The sequence below is a fragment of the Eupeodes corollae genome, chromosome 3, assembly GCF_945859685.1.
Source record: "Eupeodes corollae chromosome 3, idEupCoro1.1, whole genome shotgun sequence".
In the NCBI taxonomy this organism is placed as follows: Eukaryota; Metazoa; Arthropoda; class Insecta; order Diptera; family Syrphidae; genus Eupeodes; species Eupeodes corollae.
This window is the reverse complement of record NC_079149.1, coordinates 32,505,251-32,530,153: the sequence shown is the minus strand read 5'-3', so window position 1 is coordinate 32,530,153 and position 24,903 is coordinate 32,505,251. Positions and strand designations below refer to the sequence as shown.

Genomic DNA, 24,903 nt, shown 5'->3' with positions numbered 1-24,903 from the left:
AATGTCGAGTCTGTGACGAAGAAAATGGGTCTTGACATTAACGAGCACAAAACGAAGTATTAACTGTGGTCAAATAGAGTCAATTCACACCGTAGACTTGGTAAAAATGTGACAATTGACAGGAACAACAAATTTGGTTAGCAAATTTGTTTATCTGGGCACTGCTGTTAATTCTGCAAATGACATCAGCACGGAGATAAAACGCAGAATTAACCTTCCTAAACGCTGTTTCTTTGGCCTAAGTAAGCAGTTGAGTAATAAAGTCCTATCGCGAAGTGCCAAAGAGACACTGTAATCATCCCAGTCTTGCTGTAGGCATGGACCCTCTCCCAGGCGAATGAAGGATCTCTTGGTATCTTCGAGAGGAAAGTTCTGCGTACGATCTATCATCCGGTTTGTGTCGACAGGCAAAGTAACATCTGGCGAAGAAGATTTAATCAGGAGTTATGCGAGCTGTACAGCGACTTGCCACTGGTCAAAAAATTGAGTGTACAACGCTTAAGATGGCTTGGGCATGTCGAGCGAATGAGCATCGAAGCTCCAGCCCGTAAGGTTTTCAACGCCAAGCCTGAGGGAACAAGAAGGAGGGGCAGGCTTCATCTCCGGTGGAGTGATCAAATTAAGGCCGACGCACGTCAACTTGGTATTTGAAACTGTAGGCAGCAAGCTAGAGATCGAGTACGCCCATCGTGCTTCTGGCCCAGCACGATGGGCTGTAGCGCCAACTAAAGTGCAAAGTATATGTATTTCCGTGTAATAAATAAAGTCTTAGGTCTTTAAGATCGAGTAAAGGTGATGTCGATGCATATTAGTTCTGAATTCCTGAACATTGCAATAGATCGTGGTAAAGCACTTAACATTCGCGTAGTTCAGCTAAAGAATGAATCTTTGTACTTAAAACTACGACTGAAATGTATACTGATAAGAATTTCTGGAGGCACGAGCATTACGGTTGAATTGATTGACGAGAGGATTGTAACTGGATATTAACGATTAATTAGTAACCATAAAAAAGGGTGAGACAAGAAACATTACGACGATATTCAAGCGACGTAAATGCTTCATCAATAATATATCATCACCAATCAATTTGACTACTCTATGTTCAATACTGTCCAAGAGACTTAAGTAAGTTGCAGGACCACCAACCCATAGATGGAAGTTATAATCAAGCTTCGAATGATATAAGTCTTATACATAAAGGTCAAATCGTGTCATAGGAAAACCAAATATTTTTTGTCATTTCTGGCACCATAGCGTATGTGATCCGTCCCCAAGAGGTGATTGGAGATACACAGGGTTTCGAGGTTAAAGTCTTTTTGATGCACTACCACTAATTAATAGTGGCAAAGGTGGTTAATTGTTCTTAACGACAGGCAGCATAGAAATTTCGACGCAATGAATTCTACCCTTTTTTCTTGAAAACCATGTTTGTATTGTTAAATTCTTTTTAAAAATTCTAATTTTTCAAATACCAAAAATAATCCTTTTATTGAACAGAAGAGTTTCAAATCACCTTTAATTTATGAAAGAACTTTTATAGACTTTTCAAAATAACATTTAAAAATTTCTATTATGTAATGATTTAAGTTGTTTGAAAAAAATGAATAATTAGACTTACGTGGGCACTTTGTCCGTAAAAGGTGTAGGCAGAGTTGAGTAAGATCTGTAAAAATTCCAGGGGATTGCATAATCTGAAATAGAAACATTACAAAACAACAAAATTAAATTACATTTCCAATGATCTTAACTCTTTTATTTATTATTAAATAAAACAAAAAACTAAAAAGAGTTCAATTTTATATTTTTCAATATTCTTTTCTATTTGTTTTTTTTTACTAAATTATTGAAAATCGAACTCTTTTATTATTTAAAAAACAAAAATTCAAAACAACAATAAACAATAACACACAAGCTGATATTTTATTTATTTTTTGCCAAGCTAAGCAAAAAATAAATTATTTAATTATGACTGACATTATTATTATTATTAGCAATGGGCAGGTTTTCTTTTCAGAGATTTGATTACTTTTATTTTCTTATCAAAAAATAATCATATACACACACATTTAAAGCAGAACACCAATACACATGCAAAGCACGCAGCAACGTCTGTTAGCAGTACCTTTGTTTTTGTTTTTCCTGTTTAATTGCAAACATAGGGTCGTATTTCTTACCGTTTTTTGTGTACCTTTTTTAATATTTGTTCTTTTCCTAAATACACAACATGTATTTCTATATAAAACATACATTTTACTTTCATACATTTTTTACGCATTTGTAAATCAATATTTGCGTTTTCCGAGAAATAAGAACCAAATATAACAGACATACCTACACACATTTATCATTTCAACAAACAAAAAAAAAAGAATTATTTTTGTTTGCCTACCTTTTAATTAAATACAGTCAAAACACTCTATAGTTTAATTCCAATTAGTGAAGAATTTCCTTATGACTCAAATTTATTTTCCGGAAGCAAACAAATTTAAAAAATTTATAATAAACTATTCAAATATTTTTTAGTTAAAAGAAAGTGTTTTCCAATGAGATGTTTTATAACTAACAGAGGGCTATGCTTGGGGAGCTGTCAAATTTGAAGTGGTCATCTTTTGACATTTGACAAGTAAAAACTACGTCATCACAAAAAATTTGACGATACTTGCTTCCACAACGCATTGTTGTTAAAATTCATTTAAAAGAAGTGAGAAATTTGTAGTTCAGCAAGGAAACTTCCTCTGATCGCGTTATTTTCCGAAGCGTCAATCGAAATTGAGGCTTTTCTTTGGAGTCATGTAGGTAAGGTTAGGCTGAAGTGGCTGTCCTAGATGGAAACGGACACACTTAGGCCAGTTTAACGGCCCATTGTGATACCACATGAATCTTGAGGCTTTCTCCTAAGCTTAATGGAACCAGTTTGAGTCCTTTACGAAACGTGAGATGCTGATTTTGCTGATATGATTTAGATCGTTTAGATCGTTAAAGAAGAATTCTCCTAGGTAATTCTTGTGTTTTCGAGCCAGAGCAGGGCATGTACAGAGAAGATGAAGAACTGTTTACTACTCTTCCTCGTACATACAGCTTCCGCAAAAGTCATTTGAGTATTCTCAATGAATGTCTCACAAACTGGTCACGTGTCGTGCTTTACTATGAGACAGTGTCCCGTTATGACACCTTATAGAGCTTATATGCCATCTGCTTAGAGATAGCAAGCACCTTGAACGTTTTAAATCCAGTGATGGCCAGATGTTTTTGGGACCTGACTGGAGTCATTAAGATAATTGCCAATACTTTCGAAATATAATTTGCATTTGCGAAATGTTTTTGACCGATAATTTTGGGGTGGTATCTACATTTTGCGGTTTCAAAAGCTTAGAGCTCGAGTTCGACATCTGTTAAACTTAGTTTGTTAAACCAATTTCTGTTTTTTCAGTTGAAAGTCTGACATTTAAGAAAATCGATCGTTTAACTATCGCACAACGCATACAAATTGTTAAAACCTACTACGAAAATGGTGTTTCTGCCACACCACACACGTCTTTTACAGCGATCAGTACCGCCTTACGGCGTATTATGGCGTATTTTGCCTTTCAATCTACCCCTACATCCATATAAAGTCCAGATCACACAACAACTGAAGTCAGTTGACCATTCCCAACGTCGCGTCGCAAAAACGTCAAATGGGTGTTTGCAAAATCCGTGGGCGGCTATATTTCAAACAAAATTTTCTTCAGTAACGAACGAATTTTCAATCGGTGGATATATTAATAAACTTATTTGGGGTTTTAAGTACACTCAAGTAATTGAAGAGAGGCCATTAAATCCACAAAAAGTCACTGTTTGATGCGCTCTTTGGTCCGGAGGTTTGATTGGACCTTCTTTCTTCGAAATTGACGATGAATTGACTGTCATCGTCAATTCAGATCATTATGGTTATATGATAACCGACTTTGTTTGCCTGCTATTAAAGACTACGGCTTGGAAAATATGGGGTTTTAACAGGACGGTGCCACACAACTCCAGTGAATATGGTTTTATTGCAAGAGACATTTTCTGGCAGCTTAGTTTCAACTGGTCAAATCAAGCAATTGGACATAGCTGACCTTTTTTTTTGTGGGGCTACGCAAAAAGATATGGCTGAGATACTACCTCATATGTGTCAAAAAGCGGTCGAAAAACCTCAAAAGATTCGATGCTTGCAGCAATACGCGTGATGGCCATTTAAATGTTGTACTGTTTCACATACAATGTCAACCTTTAAACTTTATAATGAAAAAGAAATATCACATATTTTATATGTGTCTTATTTGCGTTTCCTTTTGAAACCACAAAATGGATAACGCTGTATAACAACTTTTTTTAAAAAGTCTATTCCGGTTTAATTTTAATGATTTTTTTAAATTTCTTGATTTGTTTTGTATATACTTTTAGAGAGAATTGACTGTATTAAATAAAAATCAAAAAAGTAATTGTATAAAGCTTATGAAAAAGAATTCGCTGAATATCTGTTTCCTCGTATGTTTTCGTCTGTTGATTTGTAAAACGATACAATATCCAGACGTTTAGGCGGCTTGCCTGAAAGTCGTTTCTTCAGCAATTATGAATTATGATAAACGTAATTTAATGATTTACATCAGCCGAATATAGTCTTGAAATATTATTTGCTTTTATAGATTTTCTTTTTTTTTTGATTAAATTTGATATGGGGATGTAGGTAGGTAGGTTCTTCGGAAGACTTTTTTGACCTCTTTTATAAAATAAAATACTTATGATCGATGTAGAACTCAAGGTCGGTACGGTTTTGAATATGTTATACCTATATTATATATTGAGTATAATATGTAGAGTATCAATGAAACCTAAAGAGTTTTTGTTTGTTGTCTTTTAATTTGGTTTTTTGGTCATTAGCGTTTTAGTCGGGCTTAAGCTCACAAAACAACACACATACCTGCCTGATCGCATTTAGGTGGTCTAAAATAAAGACCAGCATTCCGGGGACGATCTTCTTCATCATGGACCTCAATCAAAAGCCAACCAACGAGAACAGAACTGGCACGATGACGTTCAACAGTTTCCCAAATGTGTATGGCACGCTTGATGTCAATTTCAACCCAGCCAGTTTGTGAGACATTCATCATTAAAGTGTTACAGATGCGTTTCTTTTTCTCTGCAAAACAACAAAATATAAAATGCATTTCAATTTATATAAAGTTTTATAGGGTGAATTATGAAGTAACTACCTCGGCGATTTTTACGAAGAACGATTGATACAGTGACACGAATTTGAGAATCGATATTAGGCTCAGCACATCCTTTAGTTGGGGCTGTTGGTTCAGCGGCTGTGTTATTTGGATTGAGTTTGTAGAGCCTATAATATTAAAGAATACAGAAAATATAAGCATTTGATAAAATTGTCTTTTAAGTTTTACCAATTTAAATATTTCAATGAACTCATTGGTCAATAATGGCGCAATTTTGACTTGTCAAATGTTAAAATTGACATCCTTCTAAATTGAAAACCGCTCAAAATGAAACCCCTAGGCCAAATTTGTATCAAAATCTAATTGACTGTTTATTTTACAACTACAAAAAATACTGGTAACATTTTATTTCCCACAAATAAAGATAGTGGCGGAAAATTTTAAACGATTTAGTAAAATTTTGAAGCCATTTTTAGCTGTTTGCTAAGCTCAAAAGATAGTCTAGAAAATTTTAAAAGTTTTTGGTTCTTCGGAATGATAACTTTAACTTTTGGTTAGCTAAATCCATATGACATTTGTCACTGTCCTAGTAAAAATTTCCTGCCAGTTTTACTTAAAAGAGTTTTTTTTGCTTCGAGGCCTAAAAATGTTTTGTTTTTAATTTTTGAAGACTTAGTTTTTTGAAGAAAAGTGCGATATTTTAAGTCACGAGCAAATCCCTTACAACTTCTGGTTGATGGAGAATTTGAATTTAGGTATATCGAGCCTTTCCCCTAAATTTATCGTAAGCGCTAAAATTAATTTCATCGTAAACGACAAATTAAAAGCTTATTGTTGGTCCTTGAAACAACTTGTACCCATTGTCGGTATTGGAAATTATTAATGATGCTTAAGTTAAGAAATGACAACAGCCTTTAAGGCTCTATGTGTTATTATCAAATTTTAATAATTAAGTTTTTTTTTATTGAAAACGTCGCTAACGATAAATTGGCGGGAAGGGCTTGATATGTTTGACAAGTTTACGGATTGGTTCTTGTTTAAAAGACCGAATTACAAATCGTAGGCTTAATTTGTACGGGAGTCCCAAGTAAATAAACTTCCTAACGATACACTAGGTTGTACCTATGTACAATTAATCTTACATACAAATGACTATTTACATAAGAAAGACCAAGGAGCGACGATTGAATAAATGAATGAAATATATTAACCTTAAATCTGTGGAAATCGTGTGTAAACAAAACGAATTCATGAATTGCAATCTGATTGCAACGAACTGTCAAACTCAATTTGCGTTCTACTTACGAACAACCACTTCAACGAATAAAATGTTCTCGTGGGTCTTAACCTAAATTTTGTATTCTAATCTTCTTTGTGCATTTGCAATGACGAATAAGAAAAAAGCAAAACAAGTGGAAGAAATGTCATAATGGACAAATATTCATTTATTTGCTGATCACACTCATGTGAATATCCCTTAAGAGTACTGGATGGAATAGTAAAGTCTAATGGGATTTCATACCAAGTCCAAAGCCCGGTAATCCCGAAATTGTCGGTTTTGGCACAAAACTTACATCGAAAACTCAAGTTTTCCCTTACATTTTTGTTAAACCACAAGTTTTATATAAAACCTCTCGCAAACTAGTAGCAATTCGAAGTTGAACTAAACAAACAAACCTTTTGAGACATTCAGCGCTCAAATTAATGTAAACAAAACAGCTCTGGCTGCTGTCAAAACAAATATTTCATGTTGAAATAAGTAATATTATTTATACAATTTTCTTACAAAATAAGAATTATTGCTTTTTTTTTTATTTACAGAATATGGAAGAGAAAAAAAAGGAAAACTAGCGGTTTTTTTATGATCCTCCAGAGCAAAAATACTCCATTACCAAGATCGGAATCTCAGACTGACATTTCGGTTTGCCTACAAGCTAAGGACACATTAAATGTGAGAAAGTGTGCGTGAAATGATGCAAAAACCAAACACATTCTCACATTTAGTGTTCCGGCCCATCAAAATGCTTCATTATAGTCTGCAGGCACATCTAAATGCTTTATTTTGAATGTTTTATGGCCTCGTTCAAAAACTAAACAATCCAAACCAACAGAATCTGAAGTGCTGACATGGTCTTAAATTGGAAGATTTGTATAGCTTTTTAATTTCATTCCAAATAAATGTTGTAAATGTATATTATTTAAAATAAAACTGACCAAATACATATTTAATGATTTTTTAGTGCTGTATTTTATATTTTTTATACTCAAATATCTTTAGAAAAATTAAAAAAATAGGCTTCAAACTAATTTATTCTCACAGAAAATATTGTTTTCGACATTCGACACACATTTTTTTTTAATAAAAATCCGTTTTTTTTTTCATACAAATTAAAATATACAACAAAAAAAGTACGGAAAATTGTTAAAAATTGATGTTCGGTTTTCGATGTCTCGGGAATAATAGAAGACATTGACTTCAAATTAATTTCATTCATCAATTCTTATTATTTTTTTCATTATAAGCAGCAGTTTTACTAAACATATCCTTCAAACAATAATAAGTATACTTGAACTTTGGTAATTAAACATTTTTAAGGAACGAATGAAAATTATATTATGCGTTAAATTGTGGGAATTTACTAAACAAATCTTCTGTACGTCAAGAATAAAGATTCAAGTCGAATACATGATCTTTTGAATGAGTTGTGCATAAATTCAGAACGGTTTTTGACATTTTAATTTTGTGATAAATGTCAAAATTTGCATTTTATTCGCTCTGCATTCATTAAACGGGTTCGCTATAACCGTTTTGATTATTTTTTTTAAAACATTGATGTTCCTTTGATGTGTTACATAGTTTTGTTTGATAGCAAATACACGAATGTTATGCATGATTTCGCTTATAACTCTTTTTTTTTTAAATGTAATATTTATTAATCAAAATGAAATTGAAAAATAGTCCTAAACTTAAATTATGGAGAAAACTATTTACATACTTCGATTAATTAATTTAATACAGATTTTAATTGCAAAATAAATATTTGGGCCGTTCATTAACGAAAATTTAGTAGAATTCAATAAATTGCGCTCGCACCCTTAATTTGATGTTTCTTTGAACGCATCTTTGATACAATAATTCGAGGTTAATTATGAAATTTGAAGAATTTCGTAGTGATTATTCTAAATTAGTGAATTAATTACAATAAAATGATGTTGAACATGTTTTTTTCAAGACAAAAATGTACATTGGTTCGCTATCAACAAAATGACTGCAAAATTAAAACTTAAAACTGACTTTTTCATCGAAAAAAGTGAAAAGAAAAACCTGAAAAAAACATATTAACCTCCCCATTTTGTTTTTGCTTTGCAAAGTGCCGCTAGCCCACGGCATCGTTTTTTTTGTTTGTTCTCACATCTATTCATGGAATAATTGTCAAAATTACAAATACAACAATGTAAACAAACGGGTTTGGGAGAGTGAAACGTACGAAAGATTCCGATCTTGGTAAATGGAGTATTTTTGCTCCAGAGTTTCAAACGCTCTTTGTTAAGCGAGGAACCGGAATTTACTATGGCTACTGGCGTGACGCCCCAAGAACGAGGAAGACTTGCTCATAGTTTGTAATATAATAACGTTTCCAAGGAATGCGTCTTCGAGCTCGTCTCCACAAAAAGGTTCGACGCTTTCGCTTATACTACCTGGAGAAAGACTTTTCGGTAACTTCGTTCAATTGCAAGGGTTTGAGAAAGGCGTTTATTTGTGGAGGAGAATAAGTATGAAAGAAAATCTCTGGTGGAGATGTGGGAATTGTTGTTCCAGTAAATAAAATCACAACAGTGGGCTATCGCCCCTAGGGGCCGCCCCTTGATTGACAGCGATGCGAACATCAAGTCCTTTGGACAAGCCATCAGGTGAGTCCTCAAAGGAAGAAACCAATGAGATAGTCATGGAGGAATTGCAGCCCATCACAACAGCTTTAGTTATAGCCTTGGATGATTGTGATTTTGGTACGAATCTGGAACTAGGAATTGATCTTTTCTGCTATGGCCATAATGACCTAACGAAATCGTTCAGAATCTTCTCAACTCCGCATCTAAGTTGCTCGGAAGGCCACAATATATGGCGATTCTGAAGGGAGATTTGACCAGCAGAAGCAATAGTTATAAGCTCAGTATTTTGGATTGAATTTGTTGTAAAAGAAGAAGAAAATGATTTAAATAAAAGTAATTTTTATTGTAACAGTTTTGTTTGTTGTTGATTCTATGATATATTTTCTACACAATTAGCTTCTCCTTGGTGAATTGTTCGGACAAGTTGAAAAAAAAAAGATAATAGCTGCAGCCAAGAGAGCTTGAAGTTCTAGTTGGTTCATGTCGTGAGCCCTTTCCACCCGTCCCGAGAACTTCAGTTGAAACACTTCTTCGAGACAAGCTGGTGTTACATTAAAATCAAATTGAATTGGTTAGAATTCATTTTATTTTCACATATAATTTGAGACGAACAAAACTTTTTACTCACAAATTTTTTCATCAATACAAAATTTGACAGCCGGTGCAGTGTTAAAAGAATTTAAATGTCAAATGAAAACGTGTAAATGATTTTCGGGCTTTCGAAAACTTTTTGCCAAAAACTCGGATTTGGGTTGGGTGTGAAAAGGTTATTAATGTCAATTTGTATTAATAGATCCGTTTAATTTGTTTGCTTTGTTCATTTTCATGAACTGTCAATGTTTAGACGTGTTCGAATGCCCGTTTTTTTGTAAAAGAGAAATATACTACTCACTAGTATCACTAGTACGTGGGAAATTTTCAGACGAACATAGATGTCCAATAAAGAGTTAAAAGTTAAAATTTATAATTATCTTACCTTAAAATTGCACTTTCCAAATACAGAGCATTCGATTTAGCTTCAAATAAACTATCCGAAAAACGAATTGTCACATTAAGATCATCCTGCCATGAAGATTCATTTGAATTGCATATTGGATAAGCAGCCATTTCATGTTGAATATTATCAGAGTTTTCACTCGACATCGTTCCATGACCATTAACAGCCATTTGAATTCTATTTCGTATATCTTCAAATCTGAAATAAAATAAAAATAAGGTAGTATCTAATTAATTTTAAGGGAATTTAGAATCAAATTAAATTGAATAAATTATATTAATTGCAAGAAATCAAAATCAAGATTTCAGCAAATCAAAAAAGTAAAAAACTGCATTCTAAAATGCTTTTAAACATGAATATAAATACAACAAAATATAAAATAAATATCAACTGCAACCGGCGCGACGCGTCATGGCAGCGGGGCGGGCAGCAGACGTAGATTATTTCTCTTCATCTTCACGTATAAACAAACTAAAGATGCACAACGAGACGCAGTCTTGAAGTCGACATACCTCCCTATATTTTATCTAACAGGCATAAAAAGCACAACACCAAAAGACAGACTTGGAGTTTGTCATACCTATAAGCATTATTTTTGTGTATATACAAAAATCCAGACAGTCAGACATACCTACAAACAGATAGACAGACAGACAGACAGACGGAGAGGAAAATTTAAATAAAAATATATTGCATCATTAGCATCACACACCAAAACACCATCAGCATCAGAATTCCCTGCCTGGCCTGGCCTGATGCCTGTGCCTGGTCGTGTATCGTGTGGATGTCTTGTCAGAGATGAAGATGAGGATGACTAAAGTGCATTCATTGAGTGCATCATTTTTATAAGGGCCACAAATATGTGATTGCGTGGACTCGAACTCGAATGCAAGATTTCAAACCAGACACAAACGAATTCAGATTGAAATCAAAGGAACTCCAAAGATCAAACGCAATATTTGTTCTTTTTTGGAGGCACATGATTTTTATTTTTAACAGCAGACAAGACGTCTGCTCGGTTTTTTCCACAATCCACACCACTTTGAGACACATACATAGTGTGTTGCGTGTTGACCTTCAAAAAGTCCTTATTAATACTTTTATTTTCTGATGGATTTAGAAAGTGCATGTGAATACTTAAAATGATGTCAGGCCAACCAAAATTTAAAATGACAAGACATCCAACCCAAAAAGTTGTCTGCATGTCTCATATAATGACATGTCATCTACTCTTTGTCATGTTTTTGACATTTGACAGGTAATTACTAAAAATGGAAAGATACACGATGTAATAACGCATTAAAATTGTTCAAATTCGTCGTGAACATTTTGCAGTCAGCAGTTCCCGACCGTGTTAGGTACTTCTTGAAGATGTTGCACAACATGTAAATCTAAGAATATTGAAGTACATACCTAATTAACTTTAATTATGGGGTTTTCCATGGCTTATTTCAGATTTAAAGTCAAAATTTGATTATTTTTTTAGTTCTAACTTCGTATGCGTATTAGCTGTCTAAATTAAATCTTACATTTTTATTAAATAGATTAGTATAAGTGCAAAGAGGTCTAAATTTGCGAAAAATCCAGATCTGCATATTTGATCTTAAATCAAAGATAAATCGATTTATTTGGCTCCATGGAATGCAAAAACAGGGCAAATTTGTGTTTTGAAATATCTCGATCAAGAATAAATTGATTTATTTTACCGATGGAAAACCCCATTTGTTAGCTTTCATAGCTTTACCGAAATAACTCGTTGGGTCGTGCCGACTTTGACATATTCAATAGAAACAATGGACTCTTGTGAGGTTATGTGAAATGTTACCTCAAGCTTTGTGCTCGCCTAAGTTCGAAAGCTCGAGATCAGTGCTCAAACAGCTTAAACAGCTGACAATTCAATAATTTAAGAAAGTGCAACTAGACTAAGGCTTCATTAAGTTTTGAAAATGCTTAAGTCGCGCTTAATGACATATAATATCGTTAAATACCGTAGAGATGCTAAGAAGGCTGTTAAAAGCCCGAACGATTTAACTCGTGATTGTGGTTTAGCCATCAAGATGGTCTTACCCAGACCACAAGACACAAATTCAGGTTTTCGTTGGGATTGAAGGAGAAAGGAGAGGTTTATCGCTTCGGGTTTAGGTTCGTGAACAAGCGATTTTGGTCGGCATACTCTATAGTGACCGCATATTTACAGCCTTATCAATCAACTTTAATTAGCGCACATTAAATTTTGTATTCTTCCAATCTGCAATGAAGAAAATATCTTTCTAACAGCTTTTTAAAAACAAGCGCCAAATTATTCTATCAATTTGTGTAAAACACTTATGCATAGATGTTCGTATGCCACATGGCGTTAGATCATAGCCTACATAGAATCTTCCTCCAGCGTCTGGTGTGGCGGCACGCCGGCCGCCGACCGACGACGTGGCTGGGTTTGTAACAAAAATTAAAAAATAAATCGCATGTCAGAGATTCTCTGGATTGCAATCATAGTAAACAACAAATTAAATATATGGTATGCTTGCGTATAGAATAGGGTTGCCACAGTCAAATTTAGCTAACTAACCCTAAAAACACAATTATTTGAAAGCCCGGTCTATTAACATGTTTACTAGTGTTGTTATAGCGAGTTTAAAAACCCCTTCGACTTTTTTTAAACCTGCGCTAAGTTGAAATGAGCTCGACTTGTCAACATTGCACTCGGGCGGAGTTAAATATTTTGTTTGACAGCTTTATTTGCAAATCTAGTTCGATTGGAGATCAAACTATAGTTGAGCGAATTTGAAGTAAAGTCCTAAATGTCATTTTAACATCATTGAACTCAACTCTAATTTGATTTGACTTAAGTCGAAAATTCTAGCTAGAATTTCCTAGCTTTCGATTCTGCTTACAAATATTTCTCCAACTGTGGCAACTCTCTTTATAGAAAGGCAAGCAATAATATAAAAATAAATTAAAGACAAGAAAGTCTAGTCTTTTAAGTAATAACAAGCTGAAACGCTATACTCGAGATAAATAAGTACAAAACAATTAAAATGTTTTGCTTTTTTTTCTAAATTCGTTTTTTATTATTTTTCTCGCGTTCCGCTCCAGACTCTGACTAGACAGATATTGCGGACATGACAAACATGCAAACCAAGGCAGTTAATTTGTCTGCCCCATCAAAGATTTTAACACCTCCATGATGATGGACCATGAAGAAGTTTGTTCGTTATAGAAGCTACATAAACTGTTTGTGGCCAATAGACCAAATGCTAAAATACCAGACGGTATAGACATGCGTTTATTCAGGAAGGAATACTTTGTAATATGCGTGATGCTAATGCGTTTGTCTATTAAGGCTATAGTATAAACTGGAATTTAAGTCTTGTTTATATGTTCTTTTTTTTTTTTTTTTAATTTTTCTAGACAAACTTAAACGATGATGGCATCGTTATGATGATGATGTATAGTGTCATTATTGTCGCGCCACAACATGCCATGCAACGCCATACCACTGCACCGGTCGGCTCGGCTACTGAGCTTGAGCTTCTATGTTTAAATAATCCATCCACATGTTTACATTAAATTCAATCGGCTACAATGTCTTGTTTCTATGGCGGATAGGTTAGTTATAGCTTGTTAGGTTGGTACATGAACTTCGTCTAGCTTTGTGGCAAGTGGCAAGACTAGTTTGTAAAGTCTATTAATAAAATATCGTCTGGCATCAGGGACTTGATGTGATGATACTCATATGTAAAGTGTGTAAAGAAAAGATTGATATAGGGCCAGACAAACATTCCTTAATACACATGTCATTAGCTACATGCGTTGCAGGATTGAGAATTATCATCGTAGAATTAGTCAAGATTCTGTTAAGTCTCATGTAGAGGAAAATGTCTCGTTTATTTTGATAACCAACAACCAAAATTTGACAGTCTTTTAAACACTTTCAATCGCAGAGTGGTTTGCAAATAATTGTGGTGAACCAGGCTCCAAACTTCAAGCGCTAAGCCATCTTACCTTTAAATGACAGCTGAGTTTGACAGGTGTCAAATTCCAGGGCAACCAACTTGTAACCACAAAATAAATGTCCCTGTACCTATAATTGGTTGACTTAACATAATTGTAAAAATTACCCTTAGTTTTTGTCTCATCCAAAAATCAATTTAACGAACCATTTTAGGTTAAAAGGTACGTTTAGGCAGCTTTTTTATCTTAAAACCCCACATTTCTAAAAAGGTGGTTTCAAAACCACTTTAGCCAACCTAAACCAAATACCTATAGTTAATAAGTCCTCAGGTATATACCCTTGATTAAGTTTTAACATCAACCCTGGCAGCAAAAGCCAATTTGACTAGACCGTGTGAAAAAGTCTGAATGAAGAAGAATCCAACCAAACCAACTTAACACCACGTGCTGCACAATCTAATCGTCATACAAAAAGCTACACAAAGTGCCAGTATTTTATACGCAATTTAACAAACACTCTGCGTCTGCCTTGCCGTGCCCCAACCCTCTGTAACTTGAACTACAAGACCTAACCTATAGATGTATGAGCATGCAAATTTCCCTATCCGCAAGTGTGGAAATGATTCGTCAGACTCACCATGCCGCCGCCGCCAACAGGCACTTCTAACTTCTCAGTGGCACAACACAAGGCACAAGACATACCTACGCTACCGATAATATGACAACCTCCTCCCGACCCAACGCCATCATAAGGAATTATAAATCTCATCTCATCATCACCGAACTCGAGCGTTAAGCGTCGCGTCGCATTCACATGGTTCCCATTGTCAACAGATCCAAATGACGATGACGGTTTATAATACCAAAGGTGGCAGATCAACTAAACGGCTGCTGCTGGGAGCTGGCTGCTGTGAACGCTGAGGATGGCAATGGCTGAGACTGGGACTGGGAGAATGAGGTTTTGGCTTTGTGCTGTTAACTGGTGCAAGTTGACTAATGTTATATGCATGCTTACATCTGGTATAAGGTATGATATCATTTTTCAGTGATTGTCTAGCCTATGGATATGGAGTCGCAGTCGAGTCGAGTTGAGAGTGAATTCGATTGCTATCCGGCTAGACGTTGAGCCGCGCCGGCCGCCGCGCCGGCCGAGACGGGTATTATAGCTGCTCCCTAGATCAGAAATCAAAACACTGCAGCCGCAATTGTATCTCCTATAGTCTGGCTGGTCTGGTACTCTCATATAGGGTAGGTATAGTGATTTTCGTCGTAAGATATGCGGTCAGCAGCCATAGAGCCAGCAGCAGTCTGGCTCTAGAGTCTGCTCTCTGCTGCGAGAACCGAACCGAGTTGCATCGTGCCTGTGCTTTATTTTTTGTTTTGGTGCCGCTCAGCCGCGCTGCTTTTGTTATCGTCTTTAGTTTGCTCCTTTTTTTCAAATGAAATGTTTGCCTTTTGCCTCCTCAAGTACCTACCTATAGCAAGCTCGGCTAGACAACATCGTAGACAGGGTGTTTCGAGATGTGAGTGTGTTTTTTAACAAAACAAAATTGTGTAGGCAGGTAGGTGTCTATATTTAAACTCGGGCAGCAAACTTCCCCCTGCCTCTACCTTGTACTGAAAATCTATGAATGAAGAGAAAAAGTTCGTATTTTGTAGTTGCGAATGGCGCGGTGGTAGTGGCGTGGCACGCGGCGAGTTGGTGCTTTGACGCTTTGTGCAATAGGAGACGGAGGAGAAAAAAGGTATGGATAGGATAGGAAGGATGCCAGGGGAGACAGGCACAAGGTTCGGTTTTGGTCTGGTCGTGGAGGTCTGGGGCTGAGGCTGAGGTTGAGCGTTGAGACTATAGCTGAAACTGATGCTGGGGTTAGGTTAGGTAGTTGAGTTGTGTGTGCTCTCGTATTTTATTCACTTATTCACATTTTTACTCTCACACATGGCGACCTACAAAAAGTTCATTAACGGAGTCGCTAGACATGGCCCAGACAGTTTGGTCGTCTCGTCACCGTCCCCGCTGACGCCGCCGCCGGTATACCACTGCCTGCCACCGTACGTTGTACGTATGAGCTACGATATCCATTCGGATTTGGATACCAAACAACACATCATATGGTCGGATTCGTATTATTTATCTTTTGAATTCTTGAACACTTCATCATCATCATCTTCATCATTACCTACCAACTTATCGTGCTCCCTGGATTATCATATTGATGATGGTTTGGTTGGTGGTAGGTTCTTGGTGCCATAGATGTATCTTTGTTCTCTTAACTTTGTCGCTTGGTTGATGTCTTTTGGCTTTCGTCAGACTGTTGCATTGATGGTGTAGTTTTTGTATTTCTTCGGCAATGTCGCAGTCGCAGTGACGACTGACGATAATCCGTTGAGGTTGGCAGCAAAGAAAGGGGCACGACTCTTGGTCTTTCGTTTGCCTATTAACGGCTGCCACCTTTATTATATGCTGTATATGTACCTACAATGCTGGCTGTTGTGGCTGGTTGAAGTTGAAGCAAACATAAAGCGAAAAAACTTATACCTACGCCTTCGGGCCCGTTTGACTATTTAATTTTTATTTATTTGTGTGAATTAAGGTCCCCAAGTCTAGACAATTTTCTAACAGAGTGAGTGTGAACAATGTTATCTGAGATTTTTGTTTTCTTTCTAAGATTGCTGTTACCTATGGGATGCCCAAACGTTAAATGACTGATGGATATCAAGTTGTAACTAAATTGTTTTTAATTGAATATAGGTAAATATTAATTACTCTAGGTGGGCATATATAAAACATCTAACATCTAAAAGTCTAAAGGTTATCAAAGCTGATACATTTCCATCAATGATTAATGAAAACGATAGATGAGTTTTCCTATACTGGATATAGGAGGTAGTTAAGAAACCCCGCATTTAAGCTGGAATTTACCCAAATAAAGGGTTCAACAACTCTTTGACGTTAGACAAAAAGGACTTAAGGCAGAAAATGGCGAAATAGGCTCAATGAACTAAAGACTGAATTAATACGATATTTAATACATGTTCTAGACTCAAGTTGTTAGTTTTAAACGAAAGAGACAAAAACGGGGTCTGCACCAAATCAAAAACCTTAAATCCAATTTTTTGACTTAAGATCTTTTAACATCACGCCAAAGAATTGGAAATTTCATCATGAATCGCGGCTATGGAGAAGAGTATGATGACTTTGGCGACAAGATATATTTTTTTTTCACTTTCAAGTCAATTATTTTAAAAATTATTGATTGCAACAACTGTATATAAAATTTATTATGAAGTGTACAATTCCTGCTTTTGAAGAAGGTAGTATTTTATTTTAGATGTTAAGCCTAAACAAGGTTAGATAGACCACCCTTCCCACGTTAAAAAATGCCTTTATTAGGCTGCTCTACTAAAAACCGTTAATATATCTTACCAACGAAGTTATCGTACTCGTGTCTGGCTATTTAGCAGGATTGTAAAAGAATGCAATCTTTTGGGAATGCAATCTTCTATGAGTTTAAAACAAAGATTGCATTCATTGTATTCACTTGAGGATTGGGACTTCAAATTTTGCAACCACCAACCATTTGACCTTAAAAAAAATTATCAACAAACGATTGATTGTAGTCTTCATAAGGTCAAAAGATCGGTAGGTGAATTCAATGAATGCAGTCTTTAAGTTGAATCCAATAAACGATTTATAATGATTATGAACTCAACAGGAACAATTTTCTCTGCAATTCTACTTAATCGAATAAACAAATGGATAGAAAGAAACGAAGTATTGAACGGGTATCAAGCAGGTTTTCGTAAAGGCTACTGAACAATAGACAACATTTTCACTGTGACGACCATTGCTCAACATTTTCTGAAACAAAATAAAAAATTGTACATGTTTTATTGTCGACTTTAAAGTAGCTTTTGACTCTATTGATCGCAATGCATTGTTCTACAAACTTTTACAGAAAGGATTGTCTAGGAAGCTGTTAAAAGTCCTCAGAAATATGTATACCAAAATACTCGACAATCGGTGTGGGATGGCAAAAGTATGTCAGAAGGGTTTAACACAACAACACAACATCAGGAGTGAAGCAAGGCTTTCTTCTGAGTGCAATATTGTTTTCACTGTTCATTGACGATATCTCTTCTCATCTACCTGCTGGAGTATGCGTAGCAGAAATAAGAATTAAAATGCTTTTTATGCTGACGACATAATTCTGTTTGCTGAATCTCCACAGAATCTTTAACTTATGATCAATAAACTCAATACTTATTGTAAAACCTGGAGGCTTGCAATAAATTTTAAAAAAATCAAAAATTATGATCATTCACAACATGCAAACAAAATTCGGAAACGGCGAAAAATGGTTTCAAGATGTTGAATCAATTGAAACAGTCAAACAATACAAATACATTGGTGTTATACTGCAATCAAACATGAAGTTTTCTTTCCGCCTTGACAGAAAACTGGTTTTCGCTAAAAAGCTTTTAAATTTTTCCTGGAAAGATATAATCATGAACCATGAAATTAAGACCTCTGCGAAATAAAAGGTCTTTGAATCAATTATGCGCTCTGTCATGTGCTATATGCCGATGAATACGCCAAATTACGTTCTTACATTTTGATTATATGCTAAAAACTCTTGGATCACCAATGCACAGAATATCCAATATTGTTACGAAGTTTGTAATAAACAGGAAGGTGGAAAGGGTTCACGAATGGAAAACTCTATCTGATAAATGTGGATTCAACTTGTACAATATTCATACTTTTAGGACTCGGAAAATTTATGAATGATTATGTGATTTTCGGGCTTTTGATATTGGTCTGCTTATGGACCTTTCTTGTTCGAAAGTGGGCAATAATTAATAATTTGTATAGCAGGAATTTGAAAATATTGATATAGATGGCATTTATTTTCAACAAGACGGCGCGGAGGCGTTGTAGTATGAGCCACACAAGTAACGAAACAATCGAAATATTTTAATACTTTTTGGCTAAAATATTTTTGTTTATTTTGTGTATTTAAGTAACCAATCTACGAATTTACATTTAACAGACTTTTAAATAATTTTCTGGACATTGATATATCTAAATTAGAATAAAACATATTAAATAAATTACAACTTGCGGAAATCGGTTCACGTTGTCAATATATTGTATGATGGGGATCAATTGACAAGAGCGGTCTGGCCCCTAAGGAAATTGTTAAGCAAACTCTCACAATCAATAGTCAAAATATCACGAAAAAAGATGACACTATACATTTTTCTTCTCGACTCAATAGTTTTTATTCCAAGTAATAGGCATTTCGAATTATAAGAATGATGGAATTGATTGTTTTCAAAAATATTTCCAAGAGCAAATCTGAGAAATTTTATTTGAACATTTTCAATTCTCTTTTTATTAAACTCAGTTGTAGAGCTCCAAACAACACATTTATGTTCATGAACAGGACGCACAATATTGCAGCAGAAAGATTTAATGGTGCAAGTGTCCCTAAATTCCAATGAGTTTCTTTTGATGAATCCAAGTAAAGAATTAGCTTTGGATACAATATAATTAGTATGTTAGTTGAATTTCAATTTAAAATCAAATATAACGCCCAAGTCTTTGAACTTTACAACTAATTGTAACGGTAAATTATTAAATGAATAGTTTGGAATAATATTTAACAAAGTTCTATTGTAGGACATACAAGGACACTTGTCAACATTTAACAACAAATCATTTAACTTGCACCAATCAACAAATGAATTAAGATCATTTTGAAGCAGAAGACAATCATTTAAATTATAAATTCGAGAAAAGAACTTAAAGTCATCCGCATACATAAGACAATGAGAATGTTTAAGAACATTCGGAAGATCATTAATAAAAAGTAAGAATAATAAAGGACCCTTATGACTACCTTCTGGCACACCAGAAGTTACCTTAATCTCTTTTGAGAATTATATAAAAACATTAGGGGCTTTAAAAATTAAACTTTTTTTTTAACTAAAGATTTAAAAAGTTTACAATTCAATTTCTGAGACAGAATGAAAATAGACTTTAAAACATGATTTAAATTGGTAAAAGAAAAAACTTTGTTAGGATATTTTTCTTTAGTTTTAAAAAAGCTTCAAAGAAGGATTTTTAAAGTAATTTTGTCTCAATATTCAGGGATATTGTTTTATATTAATCACAAACCATAGGTTGGTATGAAAAACAATTACTTGATACAATTTTTATCAATGTTTAATAATTAAGTAGACATCTGTTTATACAAGCAAAATTCCAAAAGACGGGCTTCTCAGCGTTCATTTATGATATTTAGATTTCCCATACATTTCTTGAGTTTCAAAAATGCAATACAAGTTTTATTTAATTTAAAGAAAAATATTTAAATCTGGACATAGGTACATTTAAAAAAAATACATCAGCTATCTTTTTTCCGAATAAAATAATCTATTCTTTTTCTAACACTTGCCAACACAATTTAATTGATGACCAACAATGAAAGCGTTTTCCAGCTGATACAAAATTATATTATTATATTTAGTATGTCAACACACAAGTTTCTAACATTAAAATTTCAAATTATCTACATTTTTGACGTATACGCTCATCAATGTGACACACCTCTAAAATATATAGTAAATGTGTGAAAGTGAATTTGACGTAATTAAAAATTTCATTTTACTCATCACATACTACATAGCTTATAAAATATACTATTGAGGGATACTTAACACCACCCACCTCGCATCTGGTATCCTTCAGTATAATATCTAATAAAAATTTAAAAGTAATAAATTAAAGTAAAAATATCTAGATAAGTATGTAAAAATTAAATTTCCAAACAAAAATAATACAAAAAGTTAATAAAAGTTGCAGTCTTGCTTAGTGATAATAAGAAGATGGTGTTTGCATTATTTAAATAGAAAAATAGAAACCGTCACGCCAGTATATGTACATACGAGTATGTGTCTACTAAAATTTATTTTTGTTGCAAAATTTTTGACGTTATTTGCTGTTTCCAAAATTTATTATCTACAATATACTAACTACAAATTTGGATACTGATTTTGTTTGTTGATATACCGGCAATTATTACATTGAAACGATTTTTAATAGTTTTCAAAAATACGCTGTTGATGATGAAATAAACAAAGATATCTTGTAAAAGTTGAACATTTGACGTATTTTCTGTATTTCAAATTGGCAAACAAAAATTACAAAGTGTGTAAAAAATAACATTTGCAATTTTATTGAACTAAATTAAGAGAATCGAAGCCTTATAATTAGAGGCACTAAACAGACTTAAAAATGTGGTCTACGCCAATTATACTCAAACGACTTTCCTAAAAGTTGGGAATTCACGTCTATCCCGGTTAAAAATTTAAAACTTTTGCGCTTAAGAAATAAGTTCATGTCTATACATATTAAAAAATAAGAATAAATTCAATATCTCAAAAACGACTGCAACGATTTTTATTTGAAGAAAAATTGTTAATTTTGTTTGAAAAATCAGATTTTAGTACTTCAATATTTAAAAAATTTGTTTGGGTTTAAAAAACTATTTTTGTATACATTAAGTGCATGTTGTTGAATTTAAGGGATTGTTAAAAACTTTAAAAAAGGAGAATGTTCAAATGGAAAAAACACGTACAAGAATGCTTAGTTTTTAAACCATAAAAAGAAAGACAGTTTTTTTCAAATATATTTTCTTAATTCTTTATTTTTTCTATTTTTGTAGTTATTTATAAGCTAAAATAGAAGCAACAATATAATAATTGAGCCATAACAAAAGTCTTTAAAATCATAAAATAATAGAAAAATGCTAACATTTTCACTAAGCTTTTTTTTGTTGTTGTGCTGATTGTAGGAATATCTTTTTTATAGAAACAATTTGATAATCTATTATTTATTAAAATGTGTAGAATTACCGAAAATAATTAAAAAACTAAGAGTTCTAAAACTTATTTAACAAAATTTGTCTCTATAAGATACAATAAAAAAGCTTAACATAAATGAACGGTTAAGAACAGAATATATCTAACTGATTTGTTTGTTTTTAAAAACTGAGTAAGTTTGATTTTTTTAGCTTAGCAATCTTCAATTTAACTTATGCTAAAGAATCAGACGTAATATTGAAAATGTAATTAACTGTCGACTTAAATGGATTACGTTGAAAGAAATTGAATTGTATGTAGAAATATTCATTAAAACGCATTCCGTTTGTTCACTCAATAATTCAAAAAATGTGAAGTGCTGAAGAGCTTGTTTGTTTGTTTGTTTGAACGCGATAATCTCAGGAACTACTGGTCCGATTCTTTCAGTTTTAGATAGTCTACTTTTTGGGGAAAACTATAGACTATTTATTACACTACATCACGCTGAGACTAATGCAAGTTCATCATCAATAAAGACTGTTGTACAATTGAGGATTTATTTCCCTTTTAAAAGTACCCGATGTGTGCGTCTTTTAAAGTGGGCTCAATATAACTTTTTTCATGCTAACTAAATTTATCATTAAATAAAGCATTCGAGTAACGCAGTGGGACTCAGCTAGTATCAAATAAAACAACTCTCCGTGCTTTTACTTTTGAATGATTGAAAATAATGCTTAAAAAAGAACTTATAAGCATTATTTTTAAGGGATTTAAATTAATTGGCAATCTTTTTTCTCAGATCTTAACCGACTGTATGAAGATTGACAAAAATCTACAACAACCATTTTGTGAAGGTTGGAGGGGACCAACAGTTTTAAGCCGATTCCGAATGACTAATTTGAGAATGCACTTTTCATGACAAGAATTACTTCTGGAGGATTTGTCAATTCCTCTAAAAAGGCAGTACCCTTGAAAAAAACTTTAGATGGCACAGGCAGGGATTCAACTTAAGACCTCTGGTATAACAGTCCTACGCAATAACTACCACGCCACGGGTACTACAGTAACTGTTTACGATTCCGTAAAATCGTTTTCGGTATAACTTTTTCGGTATTTTATTTTTTTGTATCTGTTCTTATTTAAATTAATTTTCAGAGTATGGTTGATTACTGCTAGTAATATTTTAGGGAAGTTTCTCTATTTTCGATTTCATACAAAAAACATATTTTCAAGGAATGCTGTCCAAAATAGACACAATTATGATGATTTGACTTTTCTTTAAAGCCTTTCCGAATTTTCCTTTCTAGTGTTGAGATGCATTGAGAAAGAATCGAGTTTTAACAAAATTAATACAGGTCAATTATTTATTTTTAAATTTATAATTAATGCCTACAATAATTAGAAAAAAATTCCTTCAATCTAAAAGGTGGCTCAACAGTCCTTTGAGACCTAGGGCCTAGTGACCTACAACTCTCAACCTTTTCTGTGTGCGAGTAATGCTGCCAGGTATGGAGGGGACCTACAGTTTCAAGTCGATTTCGAACAGCTTATTTGAGAAAGCACTTTTCATGACAAGAATTACTCTTTGAAAATTTGTCAATTCCTCGCAAGAGGCCTACGCACTACCATCACGCCACGGGTACTAAAATACAATCTTCAATATATAAGATATGTAACTCTTTTTAAAATAAAAAGAATGAAGATCTGTGAAGGAATTCGTGTATTACTTTAAAACATAATAGTTTATCAAGAAAAAAATTATTCAAATTTTGCAGAAAGTTAGTTAGGAATTGTTTTGTCCTTAGTTTAAAAAAATTGACTTAAAACCAAAAAACTTCGAAATTGCTTTATCATTGCTTTTCTGTATTAAGATATTTAAAATAAGAAAACTTGCTTTAATTTTCTATCATATTGTTAATCATTTCTAAAATCAAGCAACTTGCAACTCATTTTGAATTTTCACTTCAAATACAAAAAATCCATATACAAAAATGTTAAAATAAAAAAACTAAAACCCAACAAATTAACAGAAATAACAAAACTTTGACTTATTTGATCGATTATTATTTTCAAAAGAACAGGAAATTCAAATATTATTTCAAATTCTATAAACTTACCGATAACCTTTGATATTGACAAAACGTTGATTATCTTTGGGTGCAATTGTCGAGCCGGCCTTAGTTGCTGCTAGACTTTCAGTTCTTTTCTTTAATTCATCGGCAGTTAAATTAAACAATCGCAGAACTCTTTCATCTTTCATATCAACGCGTACAGATTCGACAGTTTGATCTTCAATCGAAGTTCTCCTCGATCTTATACCACTTACACTATTCAAACATCCCGCACTGATAAAACACAAGGCGGTGATAAGTTTCAAACACCGACACATTTTTTTAAATTTAAATTTATACAAAACAAAAATTAAATTAATATCTTAACAATATGACAATATATACGAATTAAGATAAAACAAATGTCCTGAACAAGGATCAACTCCAAGTAGTTTACTTTGCTTTTTTATAAATTTGTTAATTATTTATGTTTTCACTTTAAAAAAAATTTAAATAAATTTTTCATAAAATTTAATAAAGTTTGTATTTTTGTTAAATAACGAAGCACTATCTCACAAATCTCTCAAGGATTAAAGAAAATAATAGTTTGTAATAATTTTGTTGTATTTTAGTTTGGAAGGTAGATGGGTCTTTACTCTTAGAACACCAAGTATAAAATGATTTGCGCGAAGCACTTTTTAAGACTTAAATAACATTTCACTTCTGATATTGCTGGCATTATATCGAACTGATGTACTGTAGATAGAGAGATACTCGGACTCGACTCGGATACATGCTAATATCTTCGTTCTTGTCCAACCGCGCACCTCGCGTAATACACACATACACGTAGATACAGTATCTATGTGCATAACCAACCTATACTAATGCAATCAGAATTCGGATTGTTGTTGGTTTGAAAAAATTGAAGAAAATAAAA

The 24,903-nt window shown here is 33.6% G+C and overlaps 1 protein-coding gene across 1 annotated transcript in view; it reads right to left on the bottom strand.

Moving 5' to 3' along the window:
* LOC129952053 (protein anachronism) overlaps positions 1-24,693 on the bottom strand; it is a 29,259-nt gene extending 4,566 nt beyond the window's left edge. The window contains exons 1-5 of the mRNA XM_056064478.1: positions 24,030-24,693; positions 10,069-10,287; positions 5,241-5,368; positions 4,949-5,167; positions 1,622-1,694 (exon numbers count right to left, since the gene is read on the bottom strand). Coding sequence (XP_055920453.1) covers positions 1,622-1,694; positions 4,949-5,167; positions 5,241-5,368; positions 10,069-10,287; positions 24,030-24,301 — 911 coding nt within the window. The 5' untranslated portion in view covers positions 24,302-24,693. The remainder of the gene's footprint in view (positions 1-1,621; positions 1,695-4,948; positions 5,168-5,240; positions 5,369-10,068; positions 10,288-24,029) is intronic.
* Between the last annotated feature and the right edge of the window lie 210 nt (positions 24,694-24,903).